Genomic DNA, 12,341 nt, shown 5'->3' with positions numbered 1-12,341 from the left:
CCAAAGATGACACAGCCCTCTTGGGATTCATATGTGTTTCTAAATGCAAAGGAATCTTATAGTTAAACAAAACAAGCAGAAGAAAATGTTGTGAACTTGTTTAATTCAGTGCTTTGCAGTCTTATTAGGGAAACCACATACACACACACACTCCCCGCACGCTGCCCCATATATTGTGTTATACCCTACACGTTTTCCTCAGGCACTCACTTTGAGAAACGCTATCCTTCAAAACTTATTTGAATCTTAAAGGCCTGGAAGATTTCCACCTCTCTGCGGAGGCACTGTGTCCCCCTAGCGGGTGGTTACTGTGTCATCTGCATGGGCATCTCTGCCCTCCCGACATGTCAGCTCCTCTCGGTACCACGTTGCCCAGTTTATGTCATGAGCACAAAGCCGAGGCCCAAGGCCATTTACTATCGAGTGTCAATTTTACTGTCTTCAAAAAGGCGTCAGCATGACTTCTAAGATCAAATGGAAAGAAGCGTACCCATGTGCCCACCTTATTTCTATCCTAAATTCTTATTCAGTAACTTATAGGTTGAAAATAAAACAGAGAAAATATATTTGCATGAAATAGATCAAGAATTTCAAACAATCCCTGACACCATTTTCTCTGTGGAATATTGATCTTGTTTAGGTCAGGAGCCAGAATCAAACTCATGGAATTTGGAACCATACAAGAGATTCAGCTGATATATACATCAGCTGTAAACACGACTTCACAAAAAGATTCGGATTGTATGTGTTCCTGTAATTTGATTCCAGTCTATAGGAAAAAATAAAGATAATAACTCAAAAATACATATCAGGGAATACAAGCCCTCCCTTCACCCTTAATAAATAATATACTCGGAAATTATCAGAGGAAGAATTATCCCAATACAGGGCTAGATTGTCTTTCATTATATTGACCCTTGACGGACTATAATGTTTTGCTCCAAATCAAATTCATGCAGATATAATAATAACAATAACAAAACAATATGAATGAGGTGTATTTTGCTTTTTAGATTATGAGACCAGTTAAAATCCATATTAATAGTAATTACTGTTATTTATTATACACTTGATATTGTACCAGGTATTTCTAACATATGAGAGTTTAATAGACATTAAGGCGAAAGTTCACAAAATTAGTAAATGGCAAAGCTGTGACTCACACTTCGATTGTTTTAGCTTCAATCCCCTCCACTGCATTTTTTTACTTTTGCTTTCCCCTCTACCAAAGGTGAGCTCTAAAAGTCAGACTTTGGTTAATGACTATCTTGAAATATGTTTTGTTACATATGATTTTTTCAAATACCGTTTTATGCATTCGAATTTACCAGCTGCTTACTCGACACCCCCCCCAAATGAAAATAGTACTCTATGCATTTCGTTGTGGTCATCAATTTCATCTGTCTTAAAAATCAATCCTGTCTCCGTCTGTGTATGCAGATAGATCCTGAAAGATGCCTGCTGGCAGGGAAGTTAAAATTAAATCTCCTAAATTTATTGTTTCATGAGTATTATAAAATGCCGTATATTTGATTCACTGTTTCACATTTATTAGGAAAAAACCAACAGAAATTTTAAAAATAAAGTAGCGAATTCATTCATTGCTGGTGTTTATAGCAGATAATTTCTACTTCTAACTTCCTGGTTCTTTTCACTGGAGATTTTGTGGAATGACTATGGATTAAGTATCTTGTTGGTCATAGGACCTGACTTTTTTCCCTTTTGAAAAATGCTCACTCTTGGGGCACCTGGGTGGCTCAATGGGTTGAGCCTCTGCCTTTGGCTCAGGTCATGATCTCAGGGTCCTGGGATCGAGCCCCACATTGGGCTCTCTGTTTGCTGGGGAGCCTGCTCCCCTCTCCTCCACGCCCCACACCCCCCCCAAACCTGCGTCTCTGCCTACCTGTGATTTCTGTCTGTCAAATAAATAAATAAAATCTTTAAAAAAAAAAGAAAAATGCTCACTCTGATCAGAATCTTATTTCTAAGAAGTGGCTCACACAGGCAATGGAATCTCAAAGTTGGCTTCCTTGGGGAGCACTGCAAGACCCTAGAAAGTACAAGGATGTAGGAAACCTATCTATGCCACTTTTCTTGGCCTTGGGGAAGTCCCTCACCCCTTTTCAGCCTCAGCCCCCTCATCTGCAACACCACACCTGCGAAGCAATGATATTGTTTGTATGTTGGACGTCTGCTATATTACATCATTCATGTAAGCATACAGCTTTCACAATTCTTATCTCCATCTCATTTGCTATCACCTTTGACCATACTACTCCCATTTTTTTGCAGTTACAGCCTTCTAAGTGTTTTTGCTGCTTCATTGCGTGTGTGTGTGTGTACATTTTATCCAAAATAGGACCCTTTTCATTTGATCTCAGTCTTTTGCTTATTACATGCTTCTTATTATTACACTTAAGCCACAAAGGTCTTCAATTCTTTAAGCAAACCAAGGTCTTTCTACATTCAGGGTCTTTGCACAAGCTTATCCTGTTGGCTAGAAGGCTCTTGCTTCCAGGCTTTGAATGCCTAGCCCTTTCCCATTTTTTCTTTTCCAGTTTTAGTTCACATGATACCCACTTAAAAAGTAACTTTCTCTGAAAACACTATGTAAAGTAGATCTCTGCTTTTTCTTTGTTCCCCTGTCTAGTTGTGCTCATCTTCCCTTCAATCCAGTTTTCAAAACTGAAATTATATTACGGATTCATTCTACCTTTTTTTTTTTTTTTAATAAGCCCTTTCCTCATTAAGTTCCATTAGAGAGAACATTTTTTTGTTCTTTTTACATTGTTTCCCCAGGTCATATTACAATACTTAGCATCTTGTAGATGCACAAGAAATATTGTTCAACAAATGATTTTTCATTTGAAAAGGTTAGTTTGTGCACTGTGTGTCTGTGAGTAAAACAAGGGTTTCCATGGTAATATCTGAGAAACTAGTTATTGAAATATTTGTCACTGCTGAACGAAATGAATTAGAACCGTGATTCTAAAATTTTGTGAATATTCATTACATGCCAAGCATTGGCTAGACATATCTAGAAATATAAGATGTTATTATTTTTGCTTTATTTTTTTTTAAACTGGACCTACAATATTCCTAGCATAAGCAAGTATCATATTGTTAAAGTATTGGTCCATGACAAAGGAATTTAAAAAAGTAAACCAGAGCTGTGTTTTGTTTTTTTGTTTGTTTTTTTCTTTTAAGCCCAGACATAATTAAAACTCGATGCCAAATAGCAAGCCTCAGATTCTATAGAGGGTGATGAAGCTCTAATTATACGCCACTGGATTCATATGTAGTAAAAGGGGAAGCTCCTTCCTGAAGGAAGTAAGAGCTGAAGCAGTCTGTCATCTAACTAGTCCTCAAACAATGAAATGTTCTCTGGGACTAAATAAGAGACCTTGACTCACACCTGGAGATTCAACATTTTCAGTGTAATCGTTGCATCAATGAACCATCTGGAGCAAGTTATCCTAATTAGGTCTGTATGGTAAACAAGAGGTTAGCATCTGAAACAACATCCCAGAAAGACCCTATTCAAGGGACAAGAGGTAGGAGAGAGTTCTGGAAGGCCCTCTGGCCAACACTGGTCACTAAAATTCTCTATTTTTCTTTCATGTTTGGTTCCGAGTGTGCTGTTGTCAAGCATAATGAAGGAAGGTTCTGGTTTCTCCACAGCTATTACCTGTTCCTCCACCCGTCCAGCCAGATTACCATTCTCTTCAGAGAGAACCTGGTTTATCCCCAGCTGACTCCTTCTCAGCTCTTGATAGATGTTTCCTGTCTCTGGTGGGACGGGTCCTATAGTAAGAGGTCTTTTCAGTAAGAGAGCTCCTTTTCCCTTCAGCTCTTCAGCCTCCTTTCTGCCCAGAGGATTTGAGGTATGTTCTCGCAATTCTATCATGTCTAATATTATTACGTGTTTGCCAGAGAGAAAATTCTAGAAGGGAAAAAGACTGTTGTTTAGGGTGTTGTTTGCCACTAAATCCCCAAGACCTCCTCAAGTCCTGGTACATAGTTTGTGTTTAATAAGTATTTACTGATGGACCCAAACCTACCATCCTATCAGACACATGGGCTGTCTGTTACATATTTGGCTTTCTAATCTTGAAATCTTTAATCCATAACATCATTTCTGTCTTGGCCATTAGAGAGGAGTCTGTGGAAAGACTCTTATTCCTCCTGTTACACTGAGGGTTGAGTAATCTGTAGATGATTCTATCATTCTGTGATGGAGTTAAGACTAAAGTCATCTTAAAACTCTTGACTTGAGATACATTACCTAGTGGGGAAGTGGTTTTTTAATAGCAGTAACTAGGAATAGTATATACCATGTTAACATTTAATTATGTAATGGAGGGATTATTTCAAATGAGGCCTCCGAACTATTTCTGTCATGGGTGGTTGTTACTCTTAAGAAATAAAAGGTGGGAGAAGCAGATAGGAATTCCAATTCTACTTTCAGAGTGAACCTATGACAATTCGAGGACAGATGCCTCCTGTGCCGGAGGTCTATGTATAGAGAAGAGAAAAGTGGCGTGCTTCCTTCCTTGTTAAAAGTTTTTATTTTACTTGATTCTTTGTTTAAATGAGTGTGTTCATTGAAGAAAAAAAAAAAAACTAGTCAAGCACAGAATTCTCTGTGTTCATGTTGATACTGGCTTTCATTTTGTGAGAGGTTTTAAAAACCTCGTTCTAGAGGTGTTCTCAGTCCAGAAGGTCTTTACAGACTGGTTTTTACTGGCTTGCCCTTGATTATTACTAATAATCTCCAGCTGCCTCATTTGTCAGGCCGCTGATCCCCTTTGAGTTCAGCCTTAAATCCATACCTTCCAGGCAAACCAGACATTTCAGAGTCCCTACATTCCTTTCCCTGAGGCTGTTTTAAAGCCAACAATAAGAGTTGAAAATACCGATATAACTATGAATTTAGTGCTAATACTATTGACATTTGTTTTTCATGAGTGTGTGATCACCTCATAATGAATATTCTGATTTCAGAATGAATTCAGTTGTTTTGTGCTGTTATGAAAGAGGACTGAAGGTGCATCTGTGTTGAACTTACATAAACACTATTTGGTGTCGATAACACATAGGCATTTTAGAAAATGTTAAATACAAAAAGGAGATCCTTGAGCCATTAAAAGTGAACTAGGAATGGTGTAATGAATCACACATGAGTTCTGACTAACACAAAAGATGCAAGGAATTCAGGAGTTGTTTGAACAACTTCTTGTGTATCAACCAGTCAGTCATACGTCCAAAGCTTATGTGAGGAGTCAAAAATCTGATCTCTTTATGTAAATATGAACTCTGATAAACATACCTAACAGATTCACTTGAGGATAAGGTAGTGGCAGTGGACAGATACACAACAAAAACATTTCTTCACAGAATGAGTCATTCATTTTGATATGCAAAAATCATAAAACAAAGAATGAACTGCTTTTTTTTTTATTTTGATTGCGCAGAAGAAAGATGATGAAACAATGCATTTTTTTTTTCCTGAGGGTAAGAACTGCTGAGGAATCATTAAAACCTTGGAAATAGTCAAAATCCACAGGGTAAACCTCCAGATTCCTGGAGGTCCAAAGGCATGCATATGTCAATACCACAAGTGAAGCCAATGTGGGATTTTTGAAATATCAATGCCATTGACTCTCGGAACTTGTGTGATGAGTTTTTCATGAATTTTTTTTTTTTTTAATTCTAAAGTATTTGACAGATTCTGTGTGATCAAAAACGTCTGGCTTGTAAGTCTCTGATTGGCTACATCACCCCAGGAGTAATCGGGTTCACACAACCATATCCTTGAAACTAACCTGTGTAAATTTTGATCAAACTCTGTCGACTCCATCTGCCAACTTAGCCAAGTGATCATTACTGCCATTTACACACATAGATATACACATGCACTCTACCCTCAAAAGATTATGAATGAAAATGTTCAACAGATATGATAGAGGGCAGTTCCACATGATGAAGTTAGGAAACTTAATGTTAGAATATTTTTAAGAGCCTATCACCGCTGAAATTGAATATTTTGATAACAGTATTTATGACCTCTAGATATTTGAAATGCATGAGTTTGAATGCTAGAATTTTAGCTGTACGTGTGTGGTGGTGGTGGTGTGTGTGTGTGTGTGTGTGTGTGTACACGCATGTATCCGTGTCTTACTTTGGGAGACAGAAATGAGGCTCATCCTTGGGATACAGGGGGAAACGTCTACTGTTTCACAGGAGGGTAACACATCGATCTTTTTGTAATAATTAAATAAAAGTATAGGGCTACAGCACTATTCCTTTCTGTAGGTGGAAAAAAAAAATCTGACTCTTGTCAGGTAAGCTACTCGGCAAATAGTAAGTTTAATTCCTAACACCCACGTGAGGCCCAAGAATAGTTGGATCAACAACTCCAATGTCATGCTGTCAGCTGCTGTTTATTTAAATTAAAATGTCACCATCCAGAAATAAAGTAGGAAGTTGAAAAACGATAAATTTCTTAAACATACAGTACTTTGGCACCTTGTTAAAATAAGTCTATTACATTTGTGCTTTGAGAACTTTACATAGACTATTTCCATTTTGACATTCAGAGTAGAGCAGGTTTTGTCTTGTTTGTTCCTCTCTTCCTCCCTCCCTCCTTTTTCCTTCCTTCTTTCCTATTTCTCTATTTTTATCTGTCTACATTGTCCCTATCTACGCTACATGAGAGGTTAAAAAAAAAAATGTTTCACCAATACACAATTTTCAGATGCTTCACTTGCACATCTAAATCACGTTCATCCTATATTTATCTAAATACATCTGCATTTTTACAGATTGCAAAAATCACTTTCTACCACTGGTCTTCCTGGGTTCCACTCTTAGGTGTGGTTCTTACGGTTGTTATGAAATATAAATGCCTTTCTCGTGCTTCCTGTCATAAGAAGGTTAAAATTTTTGTCCCCATCCCTCTAAGACCTCCGTGTTTTAGCCAGAGCCCTAGAGACTTTAAGATTGTTACTTGGCTCATGGCACAGCGGGGTGCTGAACTTGAGAAGCCCACGTGGTCTAGGGTAGAGAGAATTAACCTCTCCAAAAGAAAAAAAAAATGCTCCTTCTCTGTTCCCATTTGGATGTTTCCTGCCTGTGACTTTGCAGACCGTAAATGATGAGATGCTCACTAGAATGCAGGTTAATCAGATATGAGACAGTTGTATACAAACATATTCAGCATTAACAACATGGAGATATTTACTTGGCCGGGTTTTCCATTTTCACATAAAAATGCCTCATATTCGGATGCGAATTCAGGGGCGTTGTCATTGACATCCAGCACTTTAATAGCAACAGGCACTCGTGATATCTGACTGTGGTTCCCTATGGGAAGGAAAAAATAACATCAGCATTGAGGGTACTTCATTTTTAACGTGCAACTCAACTTTCTTCTGGAAAGCATGTGTGTCTGTTTCAACTTCCTTTAATTAGGGGGTTTACAACATAGTGATGATGGAAACTGACCACTCAATAGGGGGAAAAAAAACAGCATGTACTTGACTGCTTAAGTATAAATTATGATTTCAAACACCATTTGCTGGAGCTTAGCATGACAAAGACCATCTCTGAAAAACTTAGAGGTTTCCCTGATGAAGAAAGCTTTTTTTAATGATAAAATGCATTATACAAAAGAAAAAAAAAAAGCCCTACGCAATGAAGATTTCTCTCTTTGTTTATCTTGGGTAGGACTCAAGCCATTTTTGGGCTATTACCCTATTTGACTGGCCATATGTTAAAGAGGAACATCAAAAACCCAGGAAAAGGCCAGAGCCAATGGTTGAGAGCAATTCCTTAACAATGATAAAGACAGTATTAAAGATGGGGAATCATCCCTCTTGTGAATTCTATTTTTTTTTTAATCAAAATTGACCTTGGGATTTTTCTGGTAAGATAAGCCCAAGTAATTTTAATATTGTCATTTTCATAAAGATTTTCATCAGTGTAAATAGATAATAATCTTTTCCTCTTTGCAGGTCAATTCCAACAGCAGAGAATTTAATACGTAATCTTTAATCCTTAAGTCCTTAAATTTTAAAAGTTACACACACACACACACACGCACGCATACCCAGAAATCTGGTGCATTGACTAGTACACTGTTGACTTTGGCCATGTGATGATTTTTCGTTTGTAATATATGCAATACAGTTTGTACCATGTAATAATCTTCTGATCTCTTGTAAATTATACAGAATGCACTGGTGATGGTCAGTTATTTATTTGTGGCTCTGGCAGTGAATATTTATATGTAAGCCAAGAGGGGGATGTGTGTGGCTTTTGGATATGAAGAAGCAGACTTGCATTTGATGTATCAAAGTGATCTTTGTGATAATTGATTAAATTCAGAGCTCTAAACCCCTCAAATACTCATTTTTGTGTGTGTGAAATAGCAAGATACTTCTAAAGCACACACTAAATAATCATAGCCGTGTTCTAAATTTATAGTTGGTTAAACCCACTGGCAATTCTACAAGATTTGAATTTAGTTAACTAGCATGGCAACTCTCCAGTATGCTAATGGGATTAACTATGGATGGATGGATAGTACCCTGTGGAATTCCCACCGCCTCAGTCGTGGAACATAACCTCACTTCCCCAGAATCCAGCCAATGGCCTTAAATGTCTCACCTGATAAACCCCTTTTCTTTTACCGTCTTATCTCTAATAAGTGAATTTCTTCTTAATTCAAAGAAGAACCATGGACCTCTTAGTTTCAAATAGAAAGGGAAGTTTCAAAAAATTACATGATCCCAAGAGAGGGAAGTTATATTTTGTGCTTTATCTGCCTGTTTAAGGTGGATAAATAAGGTATAAGGTATGTGAAATAAAGTACAATTATATCTTTAAAGATTTATGCTTCTTCTCTAGCCTTACCATGAGCTGAACAGCAGCTGCTAGAGAATAAAAGGGAATGCAGTGTATGCACCTAACAGCAATGTTTGGGGTGCCGGCTGTGCCTTCTAGTCCCTACGTGATCCTGAACAAGTGACTTAACCTGCTTTTGTCCCGGAGAAAACTGAAAGAAACCAAAGAACTGTATTTCCAGAACCGTTAAAAATAAGAGAAAACAGTAGGTGCTCAGTATTAGGCACACAGTCAAGGGCATTTTAGCCTTTGTCCTTGGTAATTGTCAACATGATGAGCGCCATGCATACTGTTTGGTCTATACAGTGGGATGTTTATGGAAGTAGATCTCTTTCAATCCTAGATAAATTATAACCATATGGACCTATGAATTATATTCAATTCAATGTAATTCTCCTATTTTAGGTGGGGAGACTGGCATTCAAAGGAACATATGCCTTTACCAATATTATTCAGTTAAAAATTAACCCCCAGATGTAGCTTTGGTCTCCCAAACATGAGACCTTTGCACAGAATAATACTGAAGTCCAAAACAAAATATATCTGCTTAAGGTAACTAATCACTGCCATTTCTTCAAGAACACATACAGGTTTCTTATAAATACTTATCTCATGGACAAACACTTATTTAAATTTGGAGTCCAACTATCAGATGCAGAAGTGGATATATCCTTAACATTGCCAGAATTGCACTAATTATCTGCATGCCTCCCTGAGAGACTGAACAATTTAAATTCCCTGTATTTACTCATGGTGCTATTGTACCCAAGCAGAGTCCCTTTAAGTGATTAATTTTTATTGTAATTCTCTGTATCTCAACTCTACAAACTACTGATAAGTTACTTATTTATATAACATTCATTTTCTCTGTTCCACATCCTAGACCAACTCTTGTGTATTTAAATGATGACAGGAGCCTTCTATAATATTTTTGTCTTCCATCTCTCTACCCTTCAATTAACAAAGAGCCAACAATCAACATAGGCTTAATAAACTACATATACAAAAAAGACAGTGGAAAAATAAGTGCACAGTCTTTGAGAACTGGAAAGTCCAAGGAAAAGCTGTTCTCCTTGAACACAATCTTGCTCCTTGGAAAGTGAAGAAAATGCTAAACTTGAGTCAGATTTATGGGCAATGGTTGACTGGGTCAAGTCTACCAACTGAAACCCTTTGTTTTCTGTCTTATGCTGCACACACACCTGACAGGCAAACATGCATACATTGATTTTTTTTTTTCCTCACCATTTGGGCAAGGGATAATTATGCTAAATCTGTTCTTTTCTCTTCTTTTCCTGATCTCAGCATTGGGGGTGGGGGGGAAGAGGATTCATCTCTTACATCTAGACGGCTGACAGGTGGTAAGACTCCAGCACAAAAGATAAAAGCTGCATGAGCCGCTTCTTGGGCTAACTCTGGACATTAGAGTAGGATACCTTTTCCTCATATGTAGTGTCAGGGATAAGGTGGTATTAACTAACCCAGGGCTCAGAACCCTGAAAAATATCACTCTGATTTGTTTGTTTGTTTGTTTGTTAGAGATGACGTGGGATGGGGATCTGTCATTTTCATACTGTTAGAACCTCATAAATGACAGAGACGCTTCTTCCAGTTATGATACTTAATTTGTCCTAGCACTTCCACAAGTAAACAATATCTTGTAATCTAATCAACAGTAGGCATTTGGGAAATGATGATTTTTTTTTCTTTGTGGGACGCCTGGGTGGCTCATTTGGTTAAGCATCTGCCTCGGGCTCAGGTCATGATCCCAGGGTCCTGGGATGGAGCCCCACATCTGGCTTCCTGCTCTGTGGGGAGTCTGCTTCTCCCTCTACACCTCCACCCTGCTCATGATCTCTTTCTCTCCCTCTCTCTCTCTAATAAATAAAATCTTCAAAAAATTAATTTCTTCTTTGTTTGGGCCTGTGGAAAACCCAGAACTCAATTTGGAATCTACTGCTCAGAACTATAAAGAATCTCATGGTGTGTCCATTGTGTATTGTGTTTACCGCAATGGTGCATTTTTTACATTTATTTAATAATGGGCCAAATTTACTAAATTTCTTCTTACATCGATAGTTGAATTGGATGTCTTTTTAGGTGCTTCCTTTTAATTTAGTAGTTTACAGTATGCCTGATTAAAAAGAAAACCTGAACTATATACTCAGGCACTAAAAAAGGATATGCTAGTGGATTATGACAAGACAGGATTTCTGTAGCCTTCGTGTTTACGTAAAACATACTGGACAGTTAACCCTAACAATGAAGCCTAATCCCTTCTTTTTATAACTTTGGATTCTTTGTTCTCCTTTAAGATTCAGCCCAAACTACATCTCTTTTCAAAAGCCTTTTTAACAAACAATTCGGGTTTTATTTTTTGGGGTGTGTGTGTGTGTGTGTGTTATTATTTTATTTATTTATGTATTTTAAAAAGATTTTATTTATTTATTTGACAGAGAGAGATCACAAGTAGGCAGAGAAGCAGGCAGAGAGAGAGGAGGAAGCAGGCTCCCTGCTGAGCAGAGAGCCTGATACAGGGCTTGATCCCAGGATCCTGGGATCATGACCTGACCTGAAGGCAGAGGCTTTAACCCACTGAGCCACCCAGGCACTCCTATTTTATTTTTTGACTTGGGGCATGCCAGCATGAGGAACAGCACCATCCCATTTCCCAGAAAAATGTGTTAAAAAAAAAAGTATATTTTAAATTAAAGTCTTTGAAAAAGGTCCTAAGGACATATAGCAAATAAAAACATTTATTCAAGAAAATCTACAAAACACTGATAAGTTAGTCTGTGGTGTTGGAACCAACCCTTGCTTACTCCACCCACTCTCAGAGGTCAGGAACATGAGAACTATCTTCCGGACTAACACAGTCAAGAACACAAGACTCGCTCTCCCCCAGGCTTCTAGTCAAGGGCTCTATACCCAGAAGAGGCGGGATGTTAGTCTTTCTCATCCTGCTCAGATTCCTGTTGCTGAGACTAAGTTTTGGGCAATTGCAGGTGGGGCCTGCTTTCTTCCACCAAGTCCCCATTCATGTGACCTAATTCTACATTGGACCAAGCATCCCTGAGAATCCTGGGCCCTGATCCTCCTTCCATGGCCCATAAGGAGAGGTTTCATGCTGAGAGAAGTGAACCAAGAGGACTCAAGTCTACTCCCCCCACCCCACACACCCTCTACCCCCCCATACAGGACCCTCCAATGCTAAGGCAGAGTGTCCCTAGGAAAGGAGCATCAGAGCCATGGCTCAGTCATTTGGTCCAGGCACAGGCAGGATGGAGAAACATAATGCAGAGAGCTCTGAACCTTTCAGAAAGAACTAATTGCGTTTTACAGGAATGTGGAAAAGTTGAAGCCCAGTGGTGATCTCAAAGTAGGGGAGGTGGTTGCTAGTTGGTGGAGACCATCCAAGGAGCCAAGGACTTCTT

The 12,341-nt window shown here is 38.4% G+C and overlaps 1 protein-coding gene across 3 annotated transcripts in view; it reads right to left on the bottom strand.

Annotated features, from left to right (window-relative positions):
* CDH8 (cadherin 8) overlaps positions 1–12,341 on the bottom strand; it is a 383,236-nt gene that overhangs the window by 62,159 nt on the left and 308,736 nt on the right. For all 3 annotated transcript variants that reach the window (XM_045989291.1, XM_045989294.1, XM_045989292.1), the window contains one exon: positions 7,244–7,365. In XM_045989291.1, the coding sequence (XP_045845247.1) occupies positions 7,244–7,365 (122 nt within the window). The remainder of the gene's footprint in view (positions 1–7,243; positions 7,366–12,341) is intronic.

The sequence above is a fragment of the Meles meles genome, chromosome 19, assembly GCF_922984935.1.
Source record: "Meles meles chromosome 19, mMelMel3.1 paternal haplotype, whole genome shotgun sequence".
In the NCBI taxonomy this organism is placed as follows: Eukaryota; Metazoa; Chordata; class Mammalia; order Carnivora; family Mustelidae; genus Meles; species Meles meles.
The sequence above is the reverse complement of the archived record's forward strand: the minus strand, read 5'-3'. Positions and strand labels throughout refer to the sequence as shown.